At 45.1% G+C, this 22124-nt stretch overlaps 1 protein-coding gene across 1 annotated transcript in view; it reads right to left on the bottom strand.

The window, feature by feature from the left end:
* LOC126248639 (rho GTPase-activating protein 12-like) overlaps window positions 1-22124 on the bottom strand; it is a 228941-nt gene that overhangs the window by 192616 nt on the left and 14201 nt on the right. Inside the window, exon 3 of the mRNA XM_049949822.1 lies at window positions 1221-1328. Within this exon, the coding sequence (XP_049805779.1) occupies window positions 1221-1328 (108 nt within the window). The remainder of the gene's footprint in view (window positions 1-1220; window positions 1329-22124) is intronic.

Below are 22124 nucleotides of genomic sequence, written 5' to 3'. Positions count from 1 at the left end.
CTAGCCATATAGCCCAAAGAAACTGTGGAATTCATAGTCTAGGTCACATTTTAATTTATTTGAACAGATAGCAGGTTTTGGCATTACAGTCATCATCAGAGCTTTCTATAAAAAAAAACGGCAGCAACACAGAGGACAAGGAATCATAAATTGTACTGTATAATAAAATAAAAGAAATGGTTTGACAACAAAAATGAAGACGACCATTAAGAACTGATAGTATATTTATAAAAAATGTTAACAGCATCACAAATTAATTATTCTCAAAATAAGAGAGACGCTTTAGTCATCATAAGGTCAAAGACCTGCTTATGTGGCACTAAATTCCTTCTGGTAACAGTTCACAAGCTTCTCATTGCCCTGTTTGGCACACACAGAAGTTGGTAAGACAGTCTATGCATGTGCAGCCTATGAAAAGGACCAGTTCTCACAGCTGTGCTACTATTCATTGAGCCTGACCCCGCATCAAAAAACAGGGGAGTGGGTCCACACACATTTCACAGGCCTCTTCTTTGGCTCCAAGTGGGTCCTGAAGGCAGATGCCTTTTCCTGTTTTTCATACATGGCCACCAGCATGGCATCCACCACACAGGCAGTGACCATCTACACTCTGGTGACCATTTTCATACTGACAGTGCCTTTATCACCACTGTGTCCGGAAATGGTCCACGATTTGCATCAATACAGATTGCATCTTTCTGCTACAGCAACAGAATACAATACCGCACGACTGCGTCTATTACCCCTGGCTAAACTTGTAGGTGACACAGTTCACAAGGATGCTTAAGTCACTAATGAAAAAAGGACTATGAATGACGACAAAGGATGAAGCTTCAGTAATCTTCTTAGCCACCAACAGGTCCATCTCCATTAATGGGTGCATTCTGGTTGAGATTTTGCACAGCCACTACTATTGCTCCCTGCTGGACCACCTCCATCCCTAATTTACAGTGACACACAACGAAACACACAGGTTTGTCCCCCCCCTCCTCTTACACACACATGAACAAATTAGAGAAATTAAGGTGGTTTACTTGCCTCTTCAGCACATTCTCTACAAACTGAATACAAAAGCTTTGCAGCTTGACTCTGATCAGACATTTTAGAGCAATTCAACAGACACAAACTTCATAGCATTGAATCACAGTTTAACTAAAAATTAATACAAAATGTGTCTCATAAATCAAAGAAGGAGTTCTTAAGTTATTTGTCATAAATACCTTCTCGCCTGACTTCTCATGGATGTAACACGGGAGATCCAGCTGCTCATCATAGCTTTCTATCCAGCCATCAGGGAGGGGAATGTTCACCACATCTAATGCACACTCCTGCAAATAGAGAATACACAGGGTCAGCCATGAACTCAGAATATTTCCAGAAACATGACAGTCCCTATATTTTATTAATAAATTCAAAAGTTACACATTTTAATTATAATACATGACTCCATAGGTTAAAATGGTAATTTTGTAGATCATCAAAATCAGACCTCAACGAAATGTCTAATAACATAAAATTTACATAGCAGAAAGTTTCAGATGTGTGTATTCCTAATAGTACTATAACAATGAACCAATACTTTTCATGAGTATGTGGCTAATATCAGTAGATAGCATACCGAAAAGTACTTACTATTTTACTTTAATTAAGAAATTGTTCCACTGACTTTTTAGATATTTTTTATTAGGTTGTTTAGCCTTGCTAGATAAGAGCATTCAAGGGTATCTCTTACACTGGACCTGACAATTTTACTTTTTGCAGCATAAACACAACATTTTTACCATAAAAAAAATAAAAGGGTAGGGAATGAGATATACACATGCAGGAAGTTACAGTGTGTATAAGATTTTGGGGACCAATATTGATGCTGCAGATTGCGGTTTGAATAGGCTCAATGTAGACAATGGAGAGCTATGATTATCAAAGAAATAATACATTAGCTTAATTTTGAAACTGGGTAAACAAGTTGAAAGTTATTTCAAAGTTAAATGCTTGCAACAAAGAACTTAGAATAAATCTTGTGGTGTAAGGAGGGACTAAAAGTAGTGTACAATGAAAGAATTAGGTATCACAAGCGGTGTTGATGTAAGAAAGATATATCTGAGGGAAGATGTGGGGTGGAGACCTGACAAAGCTAACAATTTGTGGTAATCTTGAGTTAAGATTATTGTGATAACCAGGATGTATCTCAGTAGTACACTTTTAATATATCTCACGCATTGATTTGGCATAAGGTTGAAGAACCAGGAAATGTTATAGATCATATTTTACCAAAGGGTGTCACACACAATGGTGGATAAAACTAAGCCTTGACCCACTTTATTTTAAATATCTTTGGGAGGGGAAAAATTCTGCTGTGTTTTTGTAAAATACAAAGCAACACAAATACCTTCCAGCACACACAGCCTATTTTCCATTTAATTGAAGTGACCATTCAGTATTGAACAAAACTCTCTCTTTCTGGGGGCTGAAAAGGATTCCTGTGTTATCTATGACTGTAAATGGCACAAGAATTTTCACAAAATAAACTGCTTCATCAGCCTCTATTGGTTGGTTGGTTGGCTGGCTGTTGGAGTTAAAGGGAATAAACTGCAAGGTCATCAGTACCTGCATCCTATATGTATCTAAGCAGGAATAATCCCCAGGAGGAGGATACAAAAGGCAAATCCTGGGAAGCCCAATTGTAAACAAGATACAATAAGACATATAAAATCAAGGAGAAGTAGGATGGGAGTGAGAGCGGGTAAGGTGGATGAGTCACTCAGCCCAGAATGCAGCTGAAGGCCCTGGAGCAAGGTAGGCAATGGGAGAGAGACCCTCTGCAACCCACCAGCACCCTCTCACCATCTGTTACCCCAAGAAATCAAGAAGCACAGACAAAATGATAAAACATGAAGAATGATAAACATTAAAAATGGTAAATATAAAAGAATACGGAGAATAAAAAGGCGGGTAGGGTAGAGGCTAGGCGAGACTGCCGGGCAAGGGCCGCCATGGCGTGAGTCCCCTCGGCAAGAGCAGCCGAGGTGTGCCCCTCCAGCCCCTCAGGTAGTCAACGAGATCAAAGTGGCCCTCCTCACAGCGAGGAGCATCGTTGACAGAACCGACTGTGGACCTTTGGTGCAGAGGCGGGTGGAGGGTCTGAATCAGAGGCTCAGACGGTTTTGCGACCGTGTTGGCTGCAGATTCCTTGACTTGCACCATAGGGTGGTGGGGTTTCGGGTTCCGCTGAATAGGTCAGGAGTTCACTACACTCAGCTGGTGGCTACACGGGTAGCGGAGGCTGAGTGGCGTGGACTGGGCGGTTTTTTAGGTTACAAGGCCTCGGGAAAGTACAGGGTAGGCTGCAATCTCAAAGGGTGCATGGCAAATACAGGACCTGCGTGGATCAAGTAACAGTCGGAATTGTAGTTGTAAATTGTTGTAGTTGTGCTGGGAAAGTCCCTGAGCTTCAAGCGCTAATAGAAAGCACAGAAGCTGAAATCGTTATAGGTACAGAATACTGGCTAAAGCCTGAAATAAGTTCTGCAGGAATTTTTACAAAGTCTCAGACGGTGTTCAGGAAAGACAGATTAGGCAGAATTGGTGGTGGAGTGTTTGTGTCTGTCAGTAGTGGTTTATCTTGTAGTGCAGTCAAAGTAGATACTCCGTGCGAATTGGTATGAGTGGAGGTTATACTTAACAGCCGAACTAAGTTAATAATTGGCTCCTTCTACCGACCCCCAGATTTCGATGATATAGTTGCTGAACAGTTCAGAGAAAATTTGAGTCTCGTAACAAATAAATACCCCACTCATACGGTTATAGTTGGTGGGGACTTCAATCTTCCCTCGATATGTTGGCAAAAATACTTGTTCAAAACCGGTGGCAGGCAGAAAACATCTTCCAAGATTTTCCTAAATAATTTTCGGAGAAAGCATTTCGAGTAGTTCGTCCACGAACCCACGCGAATTGTAAATGGTTGCGAAAACACACTTGACCTCTTAGCCACAAACAATCCAGAGCTAATAGAGAGCATCATGACTGATACAGGGATTAGTGATTACAAGGTCATTGTAGCTAGGCTCAATACCGTTTCTTCCAAATCCACCAGAAACAAACGCAAAATAATTTTATTTAAAAAAGCGGATAAAGTGTCACTAGAAGCCTTCCTAAGAGACAATCTCCATTCCTTCCGAACTGACTATGCAAATGTAGACAAGATGTGGTTCAAATTCAAAGATATAGTAGCAACAGCAATTGAGAGGTTCATACCTCATAAATTGGTAAGAGATGGAACTGATCCCCCATGGTACACAAAACAGGTCCGAACTCTGTTGCAGAGGCAATGGAAAAAGCATGCGAAGTTCAGAAGAACACGAAATCCCGAAGATTGGCTAAAATTTACAGACACGCGAAATTTGGCACGGACTTCAATGCGAGATGCCTTTAATAGGTTCCACAACGAAACATTGTCTCGAGTACACAAGCGGCAAGACACAGTCAATACCTTCGCTGCGCAGTGCCAATGGTACTGTTACCGACGACTGTGCCGCTAAAGCGGAGTTATTGAACGCAGTTTTCCGAAATTCGTTCACCAGGGAAGACGAATGGGATATTCCAGAATTTGAAACACGAACAGCTGCTAGCATGAGTTTCTTAGAAGTAGATACCTTAGGGGTTCGAAGTAACTCAAATTGCTTGATACGGGTAAGTCTTCAGGTCCAGATTATATAGCGATCAGGTTCCTTTCAGATTACGCTGATACAATAACTCCCTACTTAGCAATCATATACAACCGCTCGCTCACCGATAGATCTGTACCTACAGATTGGAAAATTGCACAGGTCGCACTAGTGTTTAAGAAGGGTAGTAGGAGTAATCCATCGAACTACAGACCTATATCATTGACGTCGGTTTGCAGTAGGGTTTTGGAGCATATACTGTATTCAAACATTATGAATCACCTCTAAGGGAACGATCTATTGATACGTAATCAGCATGGTTTCAGAAAACATCGTTCTTGTGTGATGCAGCTAGCTCTTTATTCACACGAAGTAATGGCCGCTATCGACAGGGGATTTCAGGTTGATTCTGTGTTTCTGGATTTCCGGAAAGCTTTTGACACCGTTCCTCACAAGCGACTTCTAATCAAGCTGTGGGCCTATGGGGTATCGTCTCAGTTGTGCGACTGGATTCGTGATTTCCTGTCAGGAAGGTCACAGTTCATAGTAATAGATGGCAAATCATCAAGTAAAACTAAAGTGATATATCAGGTGTTCCCCAGGGAAGCATCCTGGGACCTCTGCTATTCCTGATCCGTATAAATGACCTGAGTGACAATCTGAACAGTTCTCTTAGGTTGTTCGCAGATGATGCTGTAATTTACCGTCTAGTAAGGTCATCCGAAGACCAGTATCAGTTGCAAAGCGATTTAGAAAAGATTGCTGTATGGTGTGGCAGGTGGCAGTTGACGCTAAATAACGAAAAAAGTGAGATGATGCATTTGAGTACCAAAAGAAATCCGTTGGAATTCGATTACTCGATAAATAGTACAATTCTCAAGGCTGTCAATTCAACTAAGTACCTGGGTGTTAAAATTACGAACAACTTCAGTTGGAAAGACCACATAGATAATATTGTGGGGAAGGCGAGCCAAAGGTTGTGTTTCATTGGCAGGGCACTTAGAAGATGCAACAAGTCCACTAAAGAGACGGCTTACACTACACTCGTTCGTCCTCTGTTAGAATATTGCTGCGCGGTGTGGGATCCTTACCAGGTGGGATTGACAGAGGACATCGAAAGGGTGCAAAAAAGGGTAGCTCGTTTTGTATTATCACGTAATAGGGGAGAGAGTGTGGCAGATATGATACACGAATTGGGATGGAAGTCATTAAAGCAAAGACGTTTTCCGTCGCGGCGAGATCTATTTACTAAATTTCAGTCACCAACTTTCTCTTCCGAATGCGAAAATATTTTGTTGAGCCCAACCTACATAGGTAGGAACGATCATCAAAATAAAATAAGAGAAATCAGAGCTCAAACAGAAAGCTTTAGGTGTTCATTTTTCCCGCGCGCTGTTCGGGAGTGGAATGGTAGAGAGATAGTATGATGGTGGTTCGATGAACCCTCAGCCAAGCACTTAAATGTGAATTGCAGAGTAATCATGTAAATGTAGATGAAGTAAAAACCATCTTCACAGGTGAAACGTAAAACCAAGTCAGTGGCCTTGGTGTCGTCTGCTAGCACCAGAGGTAGCACGTCAGGAAGGTTAAGACATCGCTGTAAAGCAGCCAGATCTGGACAGTCTAGTAGGATGTGGGCCACCTTCAGGTGGGCATCACATTGGCAATAAGGTGGGTTATCACGTCAGAGACTGTGGTCATGGGACAGCCAAGTGTGGTCCACACATAGCCAATGAAGAACAGTGGATTCCCAGCAAGAAGTGTGAGGAGAACACTGCCACGTGGTCATGGTCTCCATTATAGCCCTCAGTTTGTTTGATAAGTCCGATCATTATGAGTTACAGACTGCCAACAATTTATGGCACAGAGTTGACTGTTCTGGGACCCTCATTTACAAAATCGCTATCCTGGTGGCCAACTTTGCCAAGTGCTTGGAATGTTCATTCTCTGATATCCCAACATGTCCAGGGGTTTAAACAAAGACAAGTGGCCACCCAGTTTGATGGAGATCAGAAAGAAGATCCTGGATAGTCATGACTAATGGGTGACAAAGGTTGAACTAGTCTATAACCTGAAGGCTGTTCAGTGAGTTGCTGCAGATCACAAGCATCTTGCCAGTGCAAGAATGAGCATAGCTAAGGGTTCATTTGATGGTCACTAATACAGCACTGAAGACACTGCATCCATTTGGCAGAAAGCATAGTTCATTGCGCCGTGCATGTGTGTACGCAAAATCGGTTCACCCATCAACCAATGAGGTGTCAAAGCATACAAATTCCAAATCCAGAAAAGCCTGATAGACAGCCAGGAACAGATGAACATCATGGGCTCAACTGAATCTTTTGGTACAAAGGATACATGGAGACAGATCCGAGATCGGAGTACGCAACATGGGGGCATATGCAACTGCTCTCTGACAAGAGGTGACACTGAGGGAAGTTGGAATTCAGAGCAGAGACACTAGTCTAACAGCAACAGTGATCCCAGTTCTGGGTTTCTGTAGTGAGAGGTGGATCTATCTACTAGGAAAAAGGACACAGTTGTTTGGATGCTTAGGGGAGCTGTGAACATGTACAGCAAAACTGAGTAGCTGTTGTTGGTGCCTGATGCATACTGGAGGGACCCCAGCCTCTGCAAGTGGGCTGTTCACAGTGCGAGTTCGAAAGGCTTCTGTTGCAAGTCAGACCCACAATGGTGTATCGGGTCCAGTCACTGCGATGCTAAGCATGATGCCAAACCATACATCAAATTTCCATAACCAAGATGGGACAGGATCAGGCTTTGTAAAGCTGCAGAAGAGTAGTGCAGTCTGCACCCCAGCTGGTGTTACTGAGGCAGCGAAGTGTATTAAGTTGTAGCCAGCATCTTTGCTTAAGCTGGCAAAGATGGGGAAAATGGGGAGACCACATCAGCTAAGCATTGAAGACCAGTTCCAAAAAACAGTATGTCTCCACCACATTGGGTAATTGGTTGTCGAGGTAAAGTTCTGATAGGGGATGAACAGTACAACAGCAACAGAAGAGCATGACTTGAGTCTTGGTGGCTCAAAACTGAAAGCCGTGGGTAAGAGCCCACAACTGCGCCCTTTCAAATGGTGCCCTGCAGTCGGCATCCAGCAACACCCACACTAGAGGAGCAATAATAAAAACAAATAATTGTTGGTATACAAGGAGGGTGATACTGAAGACTGCACAGCTGCTGCTAGACCACTGATGGCCAGTATAAAGAGGAGGATCCTTAATGCAGAGCCCTGCAAGACCCGATTCTCTTGGATATGGGGGGCACTGTGGAAAGCACCAAATGGAACCCTGAAAGTGTGGTGTGGCAAGAAGTTCTGGACAAAAATCTGATGTGGACTCCCGAGATTCTACTCGTGTAAGGTAGCGAGGATGTAATGTTACCATGTGATGTCATAAGCCATTTGTAGGTCGAAGAATACAGCAATACGTTGGTAATCTAAGCTGTCCGGATGGCAGACCCCATGCAAACCAAATTATCAGCAGTGGAACAGCCTTGGTAAGAACCACCCCAGGATGGAGCCAGAAGGCCCCGAGACTCAAGGAGCTAACACAGTCACAGGCTCACCAGACATTCGAGCAACTTGCATAACATTGGTGAGACTAATTCAGCAATATCTCTGCCTCTTACCCAGTTTCAGTAGTGGGACGATGGCGCTTTCTTGCCACTGAGATGGGAACTCACCTTCACTCCAGATATGGTTGAAGATGGTAAGGAGATGACACTGACAATCCACTGAATTGTGTTTGAGCATTTGGTTGTGGATGTGGCCTGGCCCTGGGGCAGTATCAGGGCAAGGCGTTAGAGCACCAAAGAATTACCACTCACTGAATGGATCATTACAGGGCTCCAGGTAACATATACTGAAAGATAAGTGCAAACTGCTCCATCTGCTGTTTAAGGCCATGAAAGGCAGGTTGACAGTTCTCAGACACAGAGGCTCCAGCATAATGCAGAGCAAAATGTTTGGCTATGGCATTTGGGTCAGTGAAAACAGCAAGGGACCCCTTCCCAGTGTGAGAAGCTGGACGAGGGTGATGCGTCTCTGGCTGGGGAATGGGGATCAGTGTCCCCGGTGGGTGGGGAGCCATTGCTCCCAAAGTAGATGTGGGGGAAGCAGCAGGAGGAGAGCCCCCAACCATCAGGGGGGCACGCATGGTCGAGGGACCCTGAGGACTCGCTGCAGGATGCATAACGGGGAAAAGTACCAATGGCAGAGAGGGCAACGTAGTCATAGCCATAGCGTATAATTTCAAGTGTGCAGGAAATAGATGCTCATACTTTTTCTTGACCTCTATGTATGTCAATCTGTCCTGTAATTTTTCTCTCTCTCTGAAAGACAGTGCAGTCTGGTGAGCAGGGAGAATGGAGCTCTCCACAGCTGATGCAGACAGGGGAGAGAACCACAAGGAATGTTCATGTGCAACGGTTGTCCACAATTCCCACAGACTAGGCTGGTGTTGCAATGTGAAGATGTGCCCAAATTTCATACGTTCGAAGCACCGCATGTTGGAGGGGGGGACATGAGGTGTCACATCACATCGGTATACCACCAGCTTGACTTTTTCAGGCAACAAATAGCCCTCAAAGATCAAGATGAAGATCCCAGTACCAACCCATTATCCTTTGGCCCCCTATGGACATGACGGAAAAAGTTAGTTAGTTTGTTTGGTTCGTCTTAGGGTTCAAAAACAACTGGAGTCATACGTGCCTGAGTCAAAACTACAGAACATGAAGATAGAAATAAGTTTCACAATGACTGTATGTCAATCCCAATTGACATAAGAGAAGACAGCTAACAACAAGGACATGGAGAAAGGGCTACAAAAGACACCATACAGAAACGCGAGGTCCAAAAGTAAAAATTAAATGGCCTTCACCATATTGCTTCAACAGATAAAAAGTAAAATGCGGTCAACAGACCGTGCATCATTTGCTAAAATGGCCAATAACTCAGACAGCAAATCCAAGCGGGAACATAAACGGTTAAAAAATGGGCATTCCGTCAGAAAGTGGCGGGCAGTTAAAACTTGAGCACAATGTGTACAAAGTTGTGGGGGAACGCCACTTATCCAATGGCTAAAAAGGCAGTGTTCAATTTTCAACCTAGTTAAAATTACCTCCTCCTAGCAGGAGGACCGAGAGGAGGTTGTCCAAGTTGCTGGGAGATGCTTAATAATCCTGAGCTTATTCTCATGAAGGGAGGACCAATGGCAATGCCAAAGGGACGCCACCTCCTGACAGACAGAGATCATTGGAGGGAATATAGGAACTAGTGGGATGAGGTATGAGGACTGCAGCTTTGACAGCAATGTCAGCAGCCTCGTTTCCTGGCACACTGACATGACCAGGAACCCACATAAACATCACAGTGGCTCCATCAAGAGTGAGAAAGTGACAGTTTTCCTTGACCCGTTACAATACGGGATGGGCTGTGTACAGCGCACATAGACTTTGAAAGGCGCTGAGAGAGTCTGAGCAGAGGACACAACTGAAAAGTCTGTGTCGCCAGATGTACTCGATGGCCCGGTACAGGGTAAAGAGCTCGCCTGGATACACTGAGCAGTAAACCAGAAGCCGATATCGAAAGACATGGGCACCAATGATGAAGGGACACCCGACACCACAGTCAGTCTGAGAGCCATCAGTGTACACAAAGTTACTATTGTGAAGTTCCATGCGAAGGGCATGAAACTGAAGGCGACAGTCCAAGGCTAGAGTAGTGTCCTTAGGAAGCAAACAAAAGCCACGGTTAACACAGGCTGCTTCACAAAGCCAAGGTGATGAAGGGTTCACACCCACTGGAAAAGTTGCAGGTAGTGTGAATTTAAGATGCCAGAGCAAGTGCCAAAAGCGGACTCCAGGAGGTAACAGAGAAGAGGGACATATGCCCCATACTGGTGATCACAGGAATCATCTAAGAAGGAGGCATAGGATGGGTGGCCATGCATGGCAGACAAACGGCATGCATACCTGCTGAGGAGAAAGTCATGGCGATAGGACAGTGGTAGTTGAGCAGCTTCAGCATACAGACTCAACTGCGCTAGCGTAAAAGGCACTAGTGGCCAAATGGATGGCACGATGGTGGATAGTGTTGAGATGGTATCTGAGTAATAGACGAGCACGCACATAAACAAAGCACCCATAGTCTAGTTTCGAAGAGATAAGGGACTGGTACAAATGGAGGAGGGTGGTTCGATCGGCACCCCTTGAAGTACCACTGAGGGCACGTAGGACATTGAGGGACCGCACACAGCGGGCTGCCAGCTAAGACAAATGGGAGGACCAAGAGCCACCAGAAATTCATACAGACAGTTTTGTCAGTGGAAAAATGAAAGCCACTGTCGATGCTCCAGGAGTAAAGACGATCAAGACATCGCTGAAGACGTCACTTAGTGAGACAGGTCCATGGTCTATGGAGAACTGCAACAGATGGCAAAATCGTCAACAAAAAGGGAAGCAGAGGTGCCCAGCGGGAGACAGGCCATTACAGGGTTAATGGCAATAGAAAGTAGGACAATGCTCAGGACGGAACACTGAGGCACACCGGTTTCCTAGGTACAGGTGTCTGACAAGGCAGAACCCATACGCACCTTGAACACCAGGTCTTTTAAAAATTCTTGAAGGAAACCGGGCAGGTGGCCACGGAAGCCTCACATGTAAAGAGTACGGAGGATACCAGTTCTCCAACAGGTGTTGTAGGCCTTCTCCAAATCGAAAAACATGGCTACAGTCTGGGATTTCTGCAGAAAACCATTCATGACATGGATGGACAAAGTAATGAGATGGTCACCTGCAGAACACCGCGCTCAAAATCCACACTGTGCAGCCATTAGTAAATTGCGAGACTTGAGCCACCATACCAGCCGGGCATGAATCATATGTTCCATCACCTTGCAAACACAGCTGGTGGGAGAGATGGGGCAGTAGTTAGAAGGAAGGCTTTTAGGTATGGGTATGGCAGTGGCTTCACACTGATGTCCAGGATATGTGCCCTCTGCCCAGATGCGCTTGTACGTATTAAGCAGAAAGTGCTTGCCCGCAAGAGAAAGGTGCTGCATCATCTGAATATGGACATCGTCTGGTCCTGGGGCAGAGGATCGAGATGAACTGAGAGCATGATCTAGCTCCTTCATAGTAAAGCCGGCATTGTAGCACTGACGATTCTGAGAAGATAAGTGTTGTGTCGATTCCCTAAGGTCTCGACACAATGAGTGGCTAGGTGCACGCGAAACTAACGCAGACGGGCGTAAATTCTGAAACAGGAGACTGGATGAAAACTATAAAGAAAAGAAGAGAGATTGTCATCTACTTAACTTTTAATAATGTTCTTCTTGTTGAAATACATCTCTTGCATAGTAGTAAGCAATTAGCAATGATACACATGGCGCCTTGCTAGGTAGTAGCGATGGACTAGCTGAAGGCTATTTAATCTGTCTCTCGGCAAATGAGAGGAAGACGTGATACGTCTTGTCGCAAGCTATGTCGTCCGTACAACTGGGGCGAGGTCATGTCCGTGTCTTGTCACCTGCCCTGTGGTGGCGCTACGTTTGCGAATACACAGTGGCGACACGCGGGTCCGACATGTACTACAGGACCGCGGCCGATTTAAGTTACCACCTAGCAAGTGTGGTGTCTAGCGGTGACACCACAATAAGGGTACCACCCAAGCCTCCTCCACTTGTTTCCAACGAAGGAAGGAAGGGTGATAGTGGGAAGAGCTCAAAATTTCTGCAAAATGGTGGCCAAGATGTTGGAGGTAGCAATAGTGTCCACGATGACATTGTCTGCTACTGTCAGGCCAGATATTGGCGAATGGGTCGGAGGATTGCTCAAATGACAAAGGAAGGTGTGGAACTGTTAAAAGAACTAGTGAATGAAATCCAGCTAGCTTTTTTGCTATCCCGAATAATGTGACGACACTTTGCATGCACCTGTTTATAATGAATGCAGTGTGTCATCGTAGAATGAAGGTTAAAAACATGGAGAGCACATCTCCGCACGCGAACTGTGTCACTGCATGCCTCAGTTCACCAAGGGACTGGGACATGGGGTGGTAAAGAGGAAGTGCGAGGAATAGAATGTTCTGCAGCAGTAAGGATAACATTTGTGAGATATTCCACCTGCACATCACAACTGGGGAAATATTGTTCTTCGAAGGTCGCTAGGGAGGAGTAAAGCCGCTAGTCAGCCTTAGCAAGCTGCCATTTGGGTGTGCACCCATATAGGGTAGGAGTCAGCAAATGGATAGCACATGGGAAATGGTTGCTCGAGTGTGTGTCAGAAAGAATGGACCATTCAAGATGATGGGAAACCTAGGCAGTGCAGAAGGATAGGTCCAAATGGGAATAGGTGTGCAAGGAGTTGGAAAGAAATGTGGGTGCTCTAGTGTTAAAGCAGAAGAGATTGAGCTGATTAAGAAGATCAGCCAAGAGGGCACCGCTCTGACAGGTTCTGGGAGAACCCCAAAGGGGATGATGCCCTTTAAAGTCACCGAGTAGCAGTAATGGGGAAGGTAGCCACCCAATGGGCTGGAGGAAGTCTGCTCTGGTGATATCATATGACAGAGGGATGGTACAGAGGGAAAAAGTCAGGTGAAGAAGGAAAAGGCGAGTTGCAACAGCCTGAATATGGGTAGTCAGGGAGATGGGTTGACTTTGAACATCATCCCATATGAGCAGCATGATGCCTCTGTGAGATGGAATGCCGACCTCACAGGGAAGGTCAAAACAAACTGGGAAGAAATGCAAAAGCTCAGTGCGGTCGTGAGGACGCAATTTTGTTTCCTGAAGACAGAGTACAAGGGGACGTTACAATGCTAAAAGCAGCTGTAAATCCTATTTGTGGGGTCAAAGGTCATGAACGTTCCATTGGAGGAGAGTCATTATGAGGAAGAACTGAAGGGGTGTCACCTCGGCAGCTGCCGAGTGCCAGCCTGGGAAGACTCTCTGTTACAGGGCACAGAAACAGGAGGATCCTGGTCCCTGAGGTCCGCAGAAGCATTAGCTTGCTTGTGCTGTCAGTCTGTGGAGTCCAATGCAGAAAAACGGTTGATGATGCGCACCGGCGGCACGGAGGGTATCATGTGGCAACACCGTCGATGAGGATCTTCGAGACAGTGAAGGAGAAGACCGTTTGCCTTCACTGGACTTCTTCGAGCCTTTCAGGTTAGCACAGGAAGACTCAGGTGTTGTTTTGGCTGGAGGGACGTAGGAAGTCTACACGGGAGTACTCCACCTGTACTTTCCGCCCTACCGATTGTGTAGCTGGTGGCTTCGCTCCTTGACGTGAGAGTTTCATGGCTTACTGCACAGCTGGATGGAGGGATGTCGATGCTACCTTGACACTGGGTAATGTCACAACCTCAGAGCTGAATTTGAGGTCACATGTCTGCATGGCCATATCCTTCATGGAGCGAGCGGTAACAAGAACAGAACTTTAAGTGCGACGCGGGAGAAAGCAGGATTTGCGACTAGCCAATAACTTTTGAGCGATTGGGTAAGGCACTTTTTCCTTTAGTTGGATCTCCTGGACAGCTCACTCATCAAGATATGGGACAATCCCGAGAGGAGGCAGCACGGCCGCCATTGCAGTTGATACAGTGGGGAGAAGGAGGCGGACAATCACCCTCATGTGCATCCCTACTAAAGGTTACATATTTTGCTGGCTGTCGACAAGACATTCTAGTGTAGTTGAAATGATGGCATTCGTAGCAGCACATCGGGTTCAGAATGTACGGTCAGACTGTGATATTTTTATAGCCTGCTTTGACCTTGCACGCAAGCAGCACTCTATCAAAGGTGAGAAAAAAGAGTGCAGGTGGGCACTAAGGAGGAATTTACCTTTTCCATCACCTGATGGTCGGCAATGACACCCTGATCAGAGAGTAAGATCAGATTTTGGCCTCAGTCAGACCATTGTACAGCCTAGTGTAAATATCATGGGAAGAATTCATAGTTCTATGGGCCTCGACACGAACAGTATAGCCGTGAAGAAGCGAGGTGGCAAGGATTTGTTGTGCTTGAGAATGAGAAGCAGTCTCCAAAAGCAAAGTGCCCTTCCATAAACGAGAGCAGGATTTCACAGGGCCTGCAATGCATCAACGCCTTTCTGAATAATAAACAGATTAACCGTTGTGAAGGACTGACCGTCTTCAATACGTGAGACTACGAGGAACTGTGGTGCAGCTGGAAGGATCGTTCAATTGCTACCCTCAGTCCATTTATGTTTCGTAGACGTTGATTGTGAAGATGACTGGCGCATTGCAAGAAAATCCCCCATGATTGCCAGCGTCTCTGATGGCAAGCTCCTACCAACTGGGGGCCCCCTTCACAAGGGGGCACACCTGCCTTAGGCGATTGTTCACACCTCCTGAACACCTGACAAAGGGACGAATCGGCAATTTGGGAAGATAGCAGCACAGGCAATCACCCCTGGGTCTGGTGTGTACCAGGGGGGACGTGCGAACCCTACCTGTCAACCTGGGACTGGAAATTACATGTTACTCAGTCACCTGTTATGCATCACACGTGTGTGTGGGTTGGCCTTTAGGAGCTCACAGGGAGGAAGAAGAAAAAGAGGAACCTCAAACACTGAAGCAGAGGAATGAGAGGAGAAGAGAAACAAAGAAAGGAAAAGGGAATGAAAAACAGTGGTGAGACTGTTCTTATGTCAGCAACAGACAAAGCAGAACATTCCCAATAAAAACCCAGACATGTTCTCCAAGGGGATGAAAAAGAAAAGCAAATGGACAGACATGCAACACAGAAGGGAAAAGATGCAATGGCTGGGGCCTCATATAGACAAGCACAAACCTGCCAAAGACTGGTAAGCCCCCTGGGGAGGGCAGATAGAGTGTACACCATGTTGCTCCAAGTCGGTGTATAGCTCATCATCACACAGTAAGAGGTGGAAAATGATGTCTTGAACCTTATCTAGACTGTCATGGAGAGTGATAGTCTCCAGACTGCTATCCAGCTTGTTACAAGCAAGCAATACCCATGACTAGGCAGATAATGCTGTTTTAATCTAAATTGGCCCACTATTCACTTTGGAGATGGCTGTAACTCCCCCAAACTTGTCCTCTATAGCCTCTACAAAGAACAGAGGCTTTTTGGCCAAAAAATAATTCATGTCTGTCCTTGTACAAACCAGGTATTGGGGGGGGGGGGGGGGGTGGAGTATTTATCTGCTTGTTGCTTAGCCCTAAGTTCCTCCGATGACATAACCATGGAAGGAAACATTTTGTGACCATATCTCTCTGCACTGAACTAGTTCCTTCCTTCTAAAGTGACTGATGGGGCCGTATGATCATCAGCAGAAGAAAGCTTCATCCACTTCATATGCAAGTCAACTGCCATGGTGCCACCAACTCCAATTGGGGCTCTCCCCATGGGCACTACGTCAGTAATGGCTACCTCGCTAGTAACCCATTGCTCAGAGTCCCTGCCCCCCAGCCATGATGTGCACATAATCCTTGGCATACGTGGGCAGGTTTCAGCACAGGCACCAACAGTGTGATACCTGCATGGTCTACCACTGTGCAGATACATGACAATCCCCCAACAATGGGATGGCTGCCGTGCTGAGTTTTGTGTGTATTGCCATAATGGAAAGGAACGGTGCTAAGGTGGAAAAGCACAAAGGTGGAACAGACACCATACTGGGCATGTCTCAAAAATTTGGAAAAGTGGTGGAAGCTCAAACCCAACAATGGGAACCATGTATACATTACTGTATTTATTAATGAAAATGTGTAGAGTGTGCCGGACGTGAAATGGAAAACTAAGGCATACTGTCATCCTATGACATCACTTGTGTGCTGGCTGTCAAAAGCCCATCAATGCAAATGTCAGTATCTGCAGGCCCCGAGCAGTGTTGCCAGGGTGGCAGTATACACAAGTCAGGTGCCGCTCCTGCCCTTTCCAGGAAGACTATGTAACACCAGTGCCGTCTCCAGCGCTGGCAAAAGGACGTCAACAACAGTGCTCAGGGGCCAGTTCATCAGTGCAGATCATCTTCTCAGTTCAATAGCTCAGCTCTACAGGACCAGCGGCTGCCTATGTCATAGTTAATTACGTCTGTGAGAACCAGTGCAGCTAGAAAGATAACTTACTGTTGAGTTGACAAAAGACTTCATGCAAAGATTGGAAATGCTTTTATGTTCTACATGACTACTTCCAAAAAGATCAGTAAATATGTTTGATTGTAGCATTGTCTATTGATATTCTATAGTGTGCCCAGCTACCCTGGTCTGTCTCCTGCTATCTAGTTATGTATTACTGCTGCAACCATCCGAGATAGAACATAAGATCCTAAATCATGTACCAGGTCCAAGCAGGGTCTGCAACAGAAAGACCATCTGATGGACAGGCAGAAGGGAACAGGGATAGTGGAAGCACAGGCTTGCAGCACAGAACGAGGAGCTGCGCTGCAATGGCTGGGCCCCATGGTAGCCTAGCATGTAATCACAAAAGAGTCGTGAGCCCCCAGAGGGTATCAGCCTCTAGCTCCACTGTAATTCTGATGATAGACTGTCTGGAGTTGAGGTGTGTGAGCAGTCGTTAAGTTTGCCCCTTCCATGTGACAATCACAAAAGTATCATCCACAAAATAGACGAAGTGAGTGAGTTTCCGTGTGGCTGACTCCAAGGTTCTTCCTTGAAAAGCTCCTTTGCAACCACTGAGGTCTGCTAGTTGTCCTTTGGAGATAGCAGTGGTCTACTGTATTAAATGTTCCTGATGGCTACCCATACTTGTGAACAGCTAATGGAACAGTTGACAGTCCAGGTCCATTGTTACCCCTCTCGGAACCCTCTTCTTGAAATGTGTGCTCCCCAAATTTGTACTGTAAACTTCTTACTGGTGAATTCTCTCTTGTACTGACTGCCAGCTGGGTTGGAGTTGGTAGAGTATCTCAGTTATGCAGACTAAATCAACTCTTGATTAAAACTGCAATTTTTCTCTGAACTTCTCCATCAAATTCATTAATTCAACTCTGTGGTAGCCCAGGACTGATGGGCAACATTCAAGATTTGGTTGAGTAAGTGCTTTATAAGATACCACATCATTAAGAATTACAATTCCTTCTGATTCTTTCAGTCAGTCTCGGCCTGGGGCCTGGAACCTGTCTTGATGTTGAAAAACAGCCAATTGGCTGTAAAACTGCCCATTTTGCTCTGTTGTTCATTCATCCTGGAAACATCCTTTAAGGGACAGGAATGGAGTGCGGTGGTTAGTGGTAAGACACTACAAGGGGAGTGGACAAAGCTTCAATTACCACATCGAAAAAATATTATGTATTTTTTTATTTGTTTGCAGATATACAGCTGCAGTCCTGCCACAGAACCATAGCACACTGCTAGAGGAACCACAAGAAAATAGTTCATCCCACTGAGGAAGTGGGGTATTGTAGAGTAATTAGTTTTCTGCAACAATTGATGCTGAATTGGTGGTGGAGTATGGCAACAATGTACCATCATATAACAAAGTAGTTGGATGATGCAGACACTTCCAGTGTGTCAAATCAAGTCTGAATGGCAGTGAACAATTTGGCAGATCATCTCTCTGTGAAGAATCTCAAGATAAATGGAGGCCTTGCTGCTTGAAGATATTTATATCACAGAAGAAGGAATAGTGAAAAAGGGGAAACTCAGTCACAGATCAGTTTTCAACATCTCGCATGACATTTTTAACGTGAAGAACTGCAACTGCTCACGCCCATCCAAAATGCCCATAGGTGACTTCTTACACTGAGCAATCACCAAGTACATATGACTTCAAAAAAAAGGAGCAAAGCAAGCATTGGAAACTTGTGGATTCACCACAATCGAAAAGGGCATACACCAAACCCTCATCAGGTAAGGTGATGCTGAGTGTTTTTTGAGACTGTCGTCGAGTGGTGCTAACATTTAGGTTCCCATAAGGGGCTAACCATAACAGGAACACACTGCTGAAATCTCCTAATGTAGTTATATGCGGCTGTCTAAGGGGGATCTTTTATCCATAAGAATGCCCCAATTCATTCTGCACAATCACATATGTTGCTTCTTTTGCCTAACCCCTCCCCATCCCTCCTTATTCTCCTGACATGGCACTCACTGACTACTACCTCTTTCCTTGGTTGAAGAGACCATTGTGTCACAGGGATTTCCAGAATGACAAATAGATGGTTTTTAGCTGCAACATTTCCTGAACATGCAAAACATGCAGATTTCTAAAACCAAGGTCTCTACCAACTCATCCACTGCTTGGAAAAATACACTACACTTAATGGTGAATATGTAAAAAAGGGTTAACACTATCATCAAGATTCATGGCTGCAGACTCATTTTGTTCAAAGTAATAAAACCTTGAGTACCCCGTGTAGATGTGCATTTAAGTGGAATGCAGTTCAGTTCCTCATCTGACCATCCAAATTCACGAATAGTGCTGAGATTATGAGACTGTCAATAATGTGACCCTTAGGACAAGTAAAAAGCAAGGTGCAAATAATTTGTTGTTTTAACAGAACAAACTTGACTCCAATATTTTTCCACATAAAATAGCGGTTTTGTGGCAGTGAATGTGCCCCACCCACCCTCGTACAGACCAGGTAGCGGGGAAAGTTTTTCACACCAAGCTGACGAGCCTGGCCCCCCTCCTAGGGTGTAGCCAGTGAAGGGAAGGCCACGTCATAAGAAGCAGTATTCCGTTATTACTTGAAGAGATGGCCATAGGAGAATGGCCAAATTTCTGAAGCTTGATATGCTTTATATGCAAAGCATCTGGCTGATACCACCCACTCCGATCAGGAGCTCTCCCCACACAGGCACCACCCAGATACAGAAAGGGCCGTCTGGCACAGAGACCATTGCTGGGAATTGCGATGCTCTGGAATGACAAGCAACCACTCCTAGGCCTACACAGGGAGGCAACAGTTTAGGTATTGGAAGTGTGATTCTTGTGTTGTCAGGGGCTTGTCCAGATAGGTACATAACAGTCCCACCACATGGACTGGCTATACGTGCTGCTGAGCGAACGAGGTGGAGGGGAACTATGGCAGGAAAGGAAGTGGGGAAGGAAGGGAGGAGAGAGGAATCCACACCGTACATGCCAGAGAAGGTGTTCTACCCCAAATGGCTCACATTACAGACAGAAAATTTAGAAGTTGAGGTAAAACCCCAAAGTGGGACCAAAAACACCAAAAAGGAGAAAGAGAAAAGGCAAGGGAAACAAAACCACAAGGAATACAGGAAACTAGGTGGACAGCCATGTCGGCATAAGTAAGAACACAGAGAGAGGGAGTTGAGAGGGCAGCAAGGAAGGAGGAAGGGGGGAGGGGAGGGAGGGGCACGGGGAAGAAAATGCAGCCCGGGAAAGAACAATGGGGTGCAATAGCTTGGCACCCAGTGAGGACCACACACAAACTGACAAAAGAACCACAAACCTCTGGGAAGTGGGGGGAGAGGGGAGTCGGGGGCACGGGCGGGTATTATACACAATAGGCAACTGTCAGCGTAGCCTTGTGTGGAAGTCATATTCTCCATCTGATCAGCATAAACACTGCTGCAGAAAGCCTCAAAATACTAATAATAGGCATGAAGAAATGTCCCATATAGATGAGACTAACACGATGTTAGTGATAAAAATTGTAAAAGTATTTGCAAAAAAGTGCTAGAGTTTTAATGATTATTGCAAAGCTGTGAGAGGCATATCATAATTGGAACCAAGATTGGAAATTGACAGTAGTGACTTCTCCAAGTCAAGTCCAAGTGTTGAAAAACAGGCTCCATGGAATATGTGGCTGTGTACTTGTAGTAGAAGACAAGAATCTCACATAAGCCAAAGTAGAAAGAATCTGCACGTAAAATGGTTTCAAGTCACAAATGGGATAAAAGTTCTAGTCTGATCCTTCTAATGGCAAGAAGACTCCACCACATACGTAACTACAGTGAAAACCTGTGGCTTAGCATTTATTTTTTTAAGTTGCACTATAATAGTTGACACCAATCATCCCACAATCAGCTGGAAAAATTACCACTTCATATGTGGTGGATGAGAGGATACTCCCTGCAACACAGTTATAAAAGCTGTCTCTGAAAATGATCTAACACAAGTGGTTTGGCACCTTACCCATCATGGAAATAGACTTGGTAGTAACAAGCAGACCACACGTCTTTGGGTATGTTCACATGAGAGACTGAAATCAGTGACTATGATTCAGTTGTAACAACAAAGGACTCTCAGGCCCACTAACTGCTGGAAAAGCAAGCACAAAACTTCCCATGTTCAGTAAAATGGATAAAGAGGTCATCTAATTTCTGAGACACTAGCTAGAAAAACTAGATTCAGTCAGTGAGCACATGGAGAAATTATAGTTCAAGTTCGAATAGACACTCTACAGAGCTCTAGAAAAGTATATATCCAGCAGAATAATTAAATATGGTATACAGATAATGTCAACAAGCTTCTCAAGAAAAAGCCAATGACCCTGCCACAGTCAGGGTTCCAATCTGATCGCCAAATTAACGTGCTGTCGGCCTTGGCTACATGGGTTACCATCCGAGGCTGCCAAGTGCTGTTGGCAAGCAGGGTGCACTCAGCCCTTGTGAGGCCAATAATAGACTTTCTTGGCTGAGAAGTAACGACACCGGTCACAAAAACTGACAATGGCCCGGAGAGCGGTGTGCTGACCACATGCCCCTCCACATCTGCACCCGGTGACGCCTAAGGGGTGAGGATGACATGGCAGCCAGCTGGTACTTTTGGGCCTTCAAGGCCTGTTCAGATGGTTTGTTTGTATTTTTGTTTTATTCTTCAGAAAAAGCACCCCGCTGCACAATGGGTGAAAAACAAAGCAAAAGTTCACTGACAGAAAAGCGATAACTACAACACACTTAGTTACCAGAAAGTGTAATGTTATGAATAAGTACCGTAAAAACTCCACAAAATTTGTGCCATATGTTATGAATGTCACTGACAGTGAAGTCAGTGTCCAGACACTTGTAGACAAGACAAAAACCAAAACAGAAAATAGCAAAAGTACAAGGAAGAATTTGAATTTTGTCCTCAAACATTCCATCACAAAGGAAGATCAAGGAATGCTATCATTAATCAATAACTGTACTGCTGCTATGACGAGTGACATAATCAGTGCCACTGGTTTTGAAGAACACCTTATATTGGTAATATATAATGAGGCCTTGGGGGATGACTGAGTGTCATATGCGGAATATGCAAGAGAATTAGCTCTGCTCTCAACAACAATTTACTGCAACTCCTTTAACATGTTGCCAGCCATGTGGCCGCCGGCAGCCACAGCAGAACCGCACACCTTACACCGTGTGGCTGCTGGTGCATACAGCAGTGCCTCAAGTGTAACGCTAGGGGCCTAGTGATATTTGGTTTGTGGGGCGCTTAACTGCGCAGTCATCAGCACCCATAAAAGTCCCAATTTTTACAC

The sequence above is a fragment of the Schistocerca nitens genome, chromosome 3 (assembly GCF_023898315.1).
Source record: "Schistocerca nitens isolate TAMUIC-IGC-003100 chromosome 3, iqSchNite1.1, whole genome shotgun sequence".
Taxonomy (NCBI): Eukaryota; Metazoa; Arthropoda; class Insecta; order Orthoptera; family Acrididae; genus Schistocerca; species Schistocerca nitens.
Note: the sequence above shows the minus strand (reverse complement) of the source record. Positions and strands in the feature narration are given on the sequence as shown.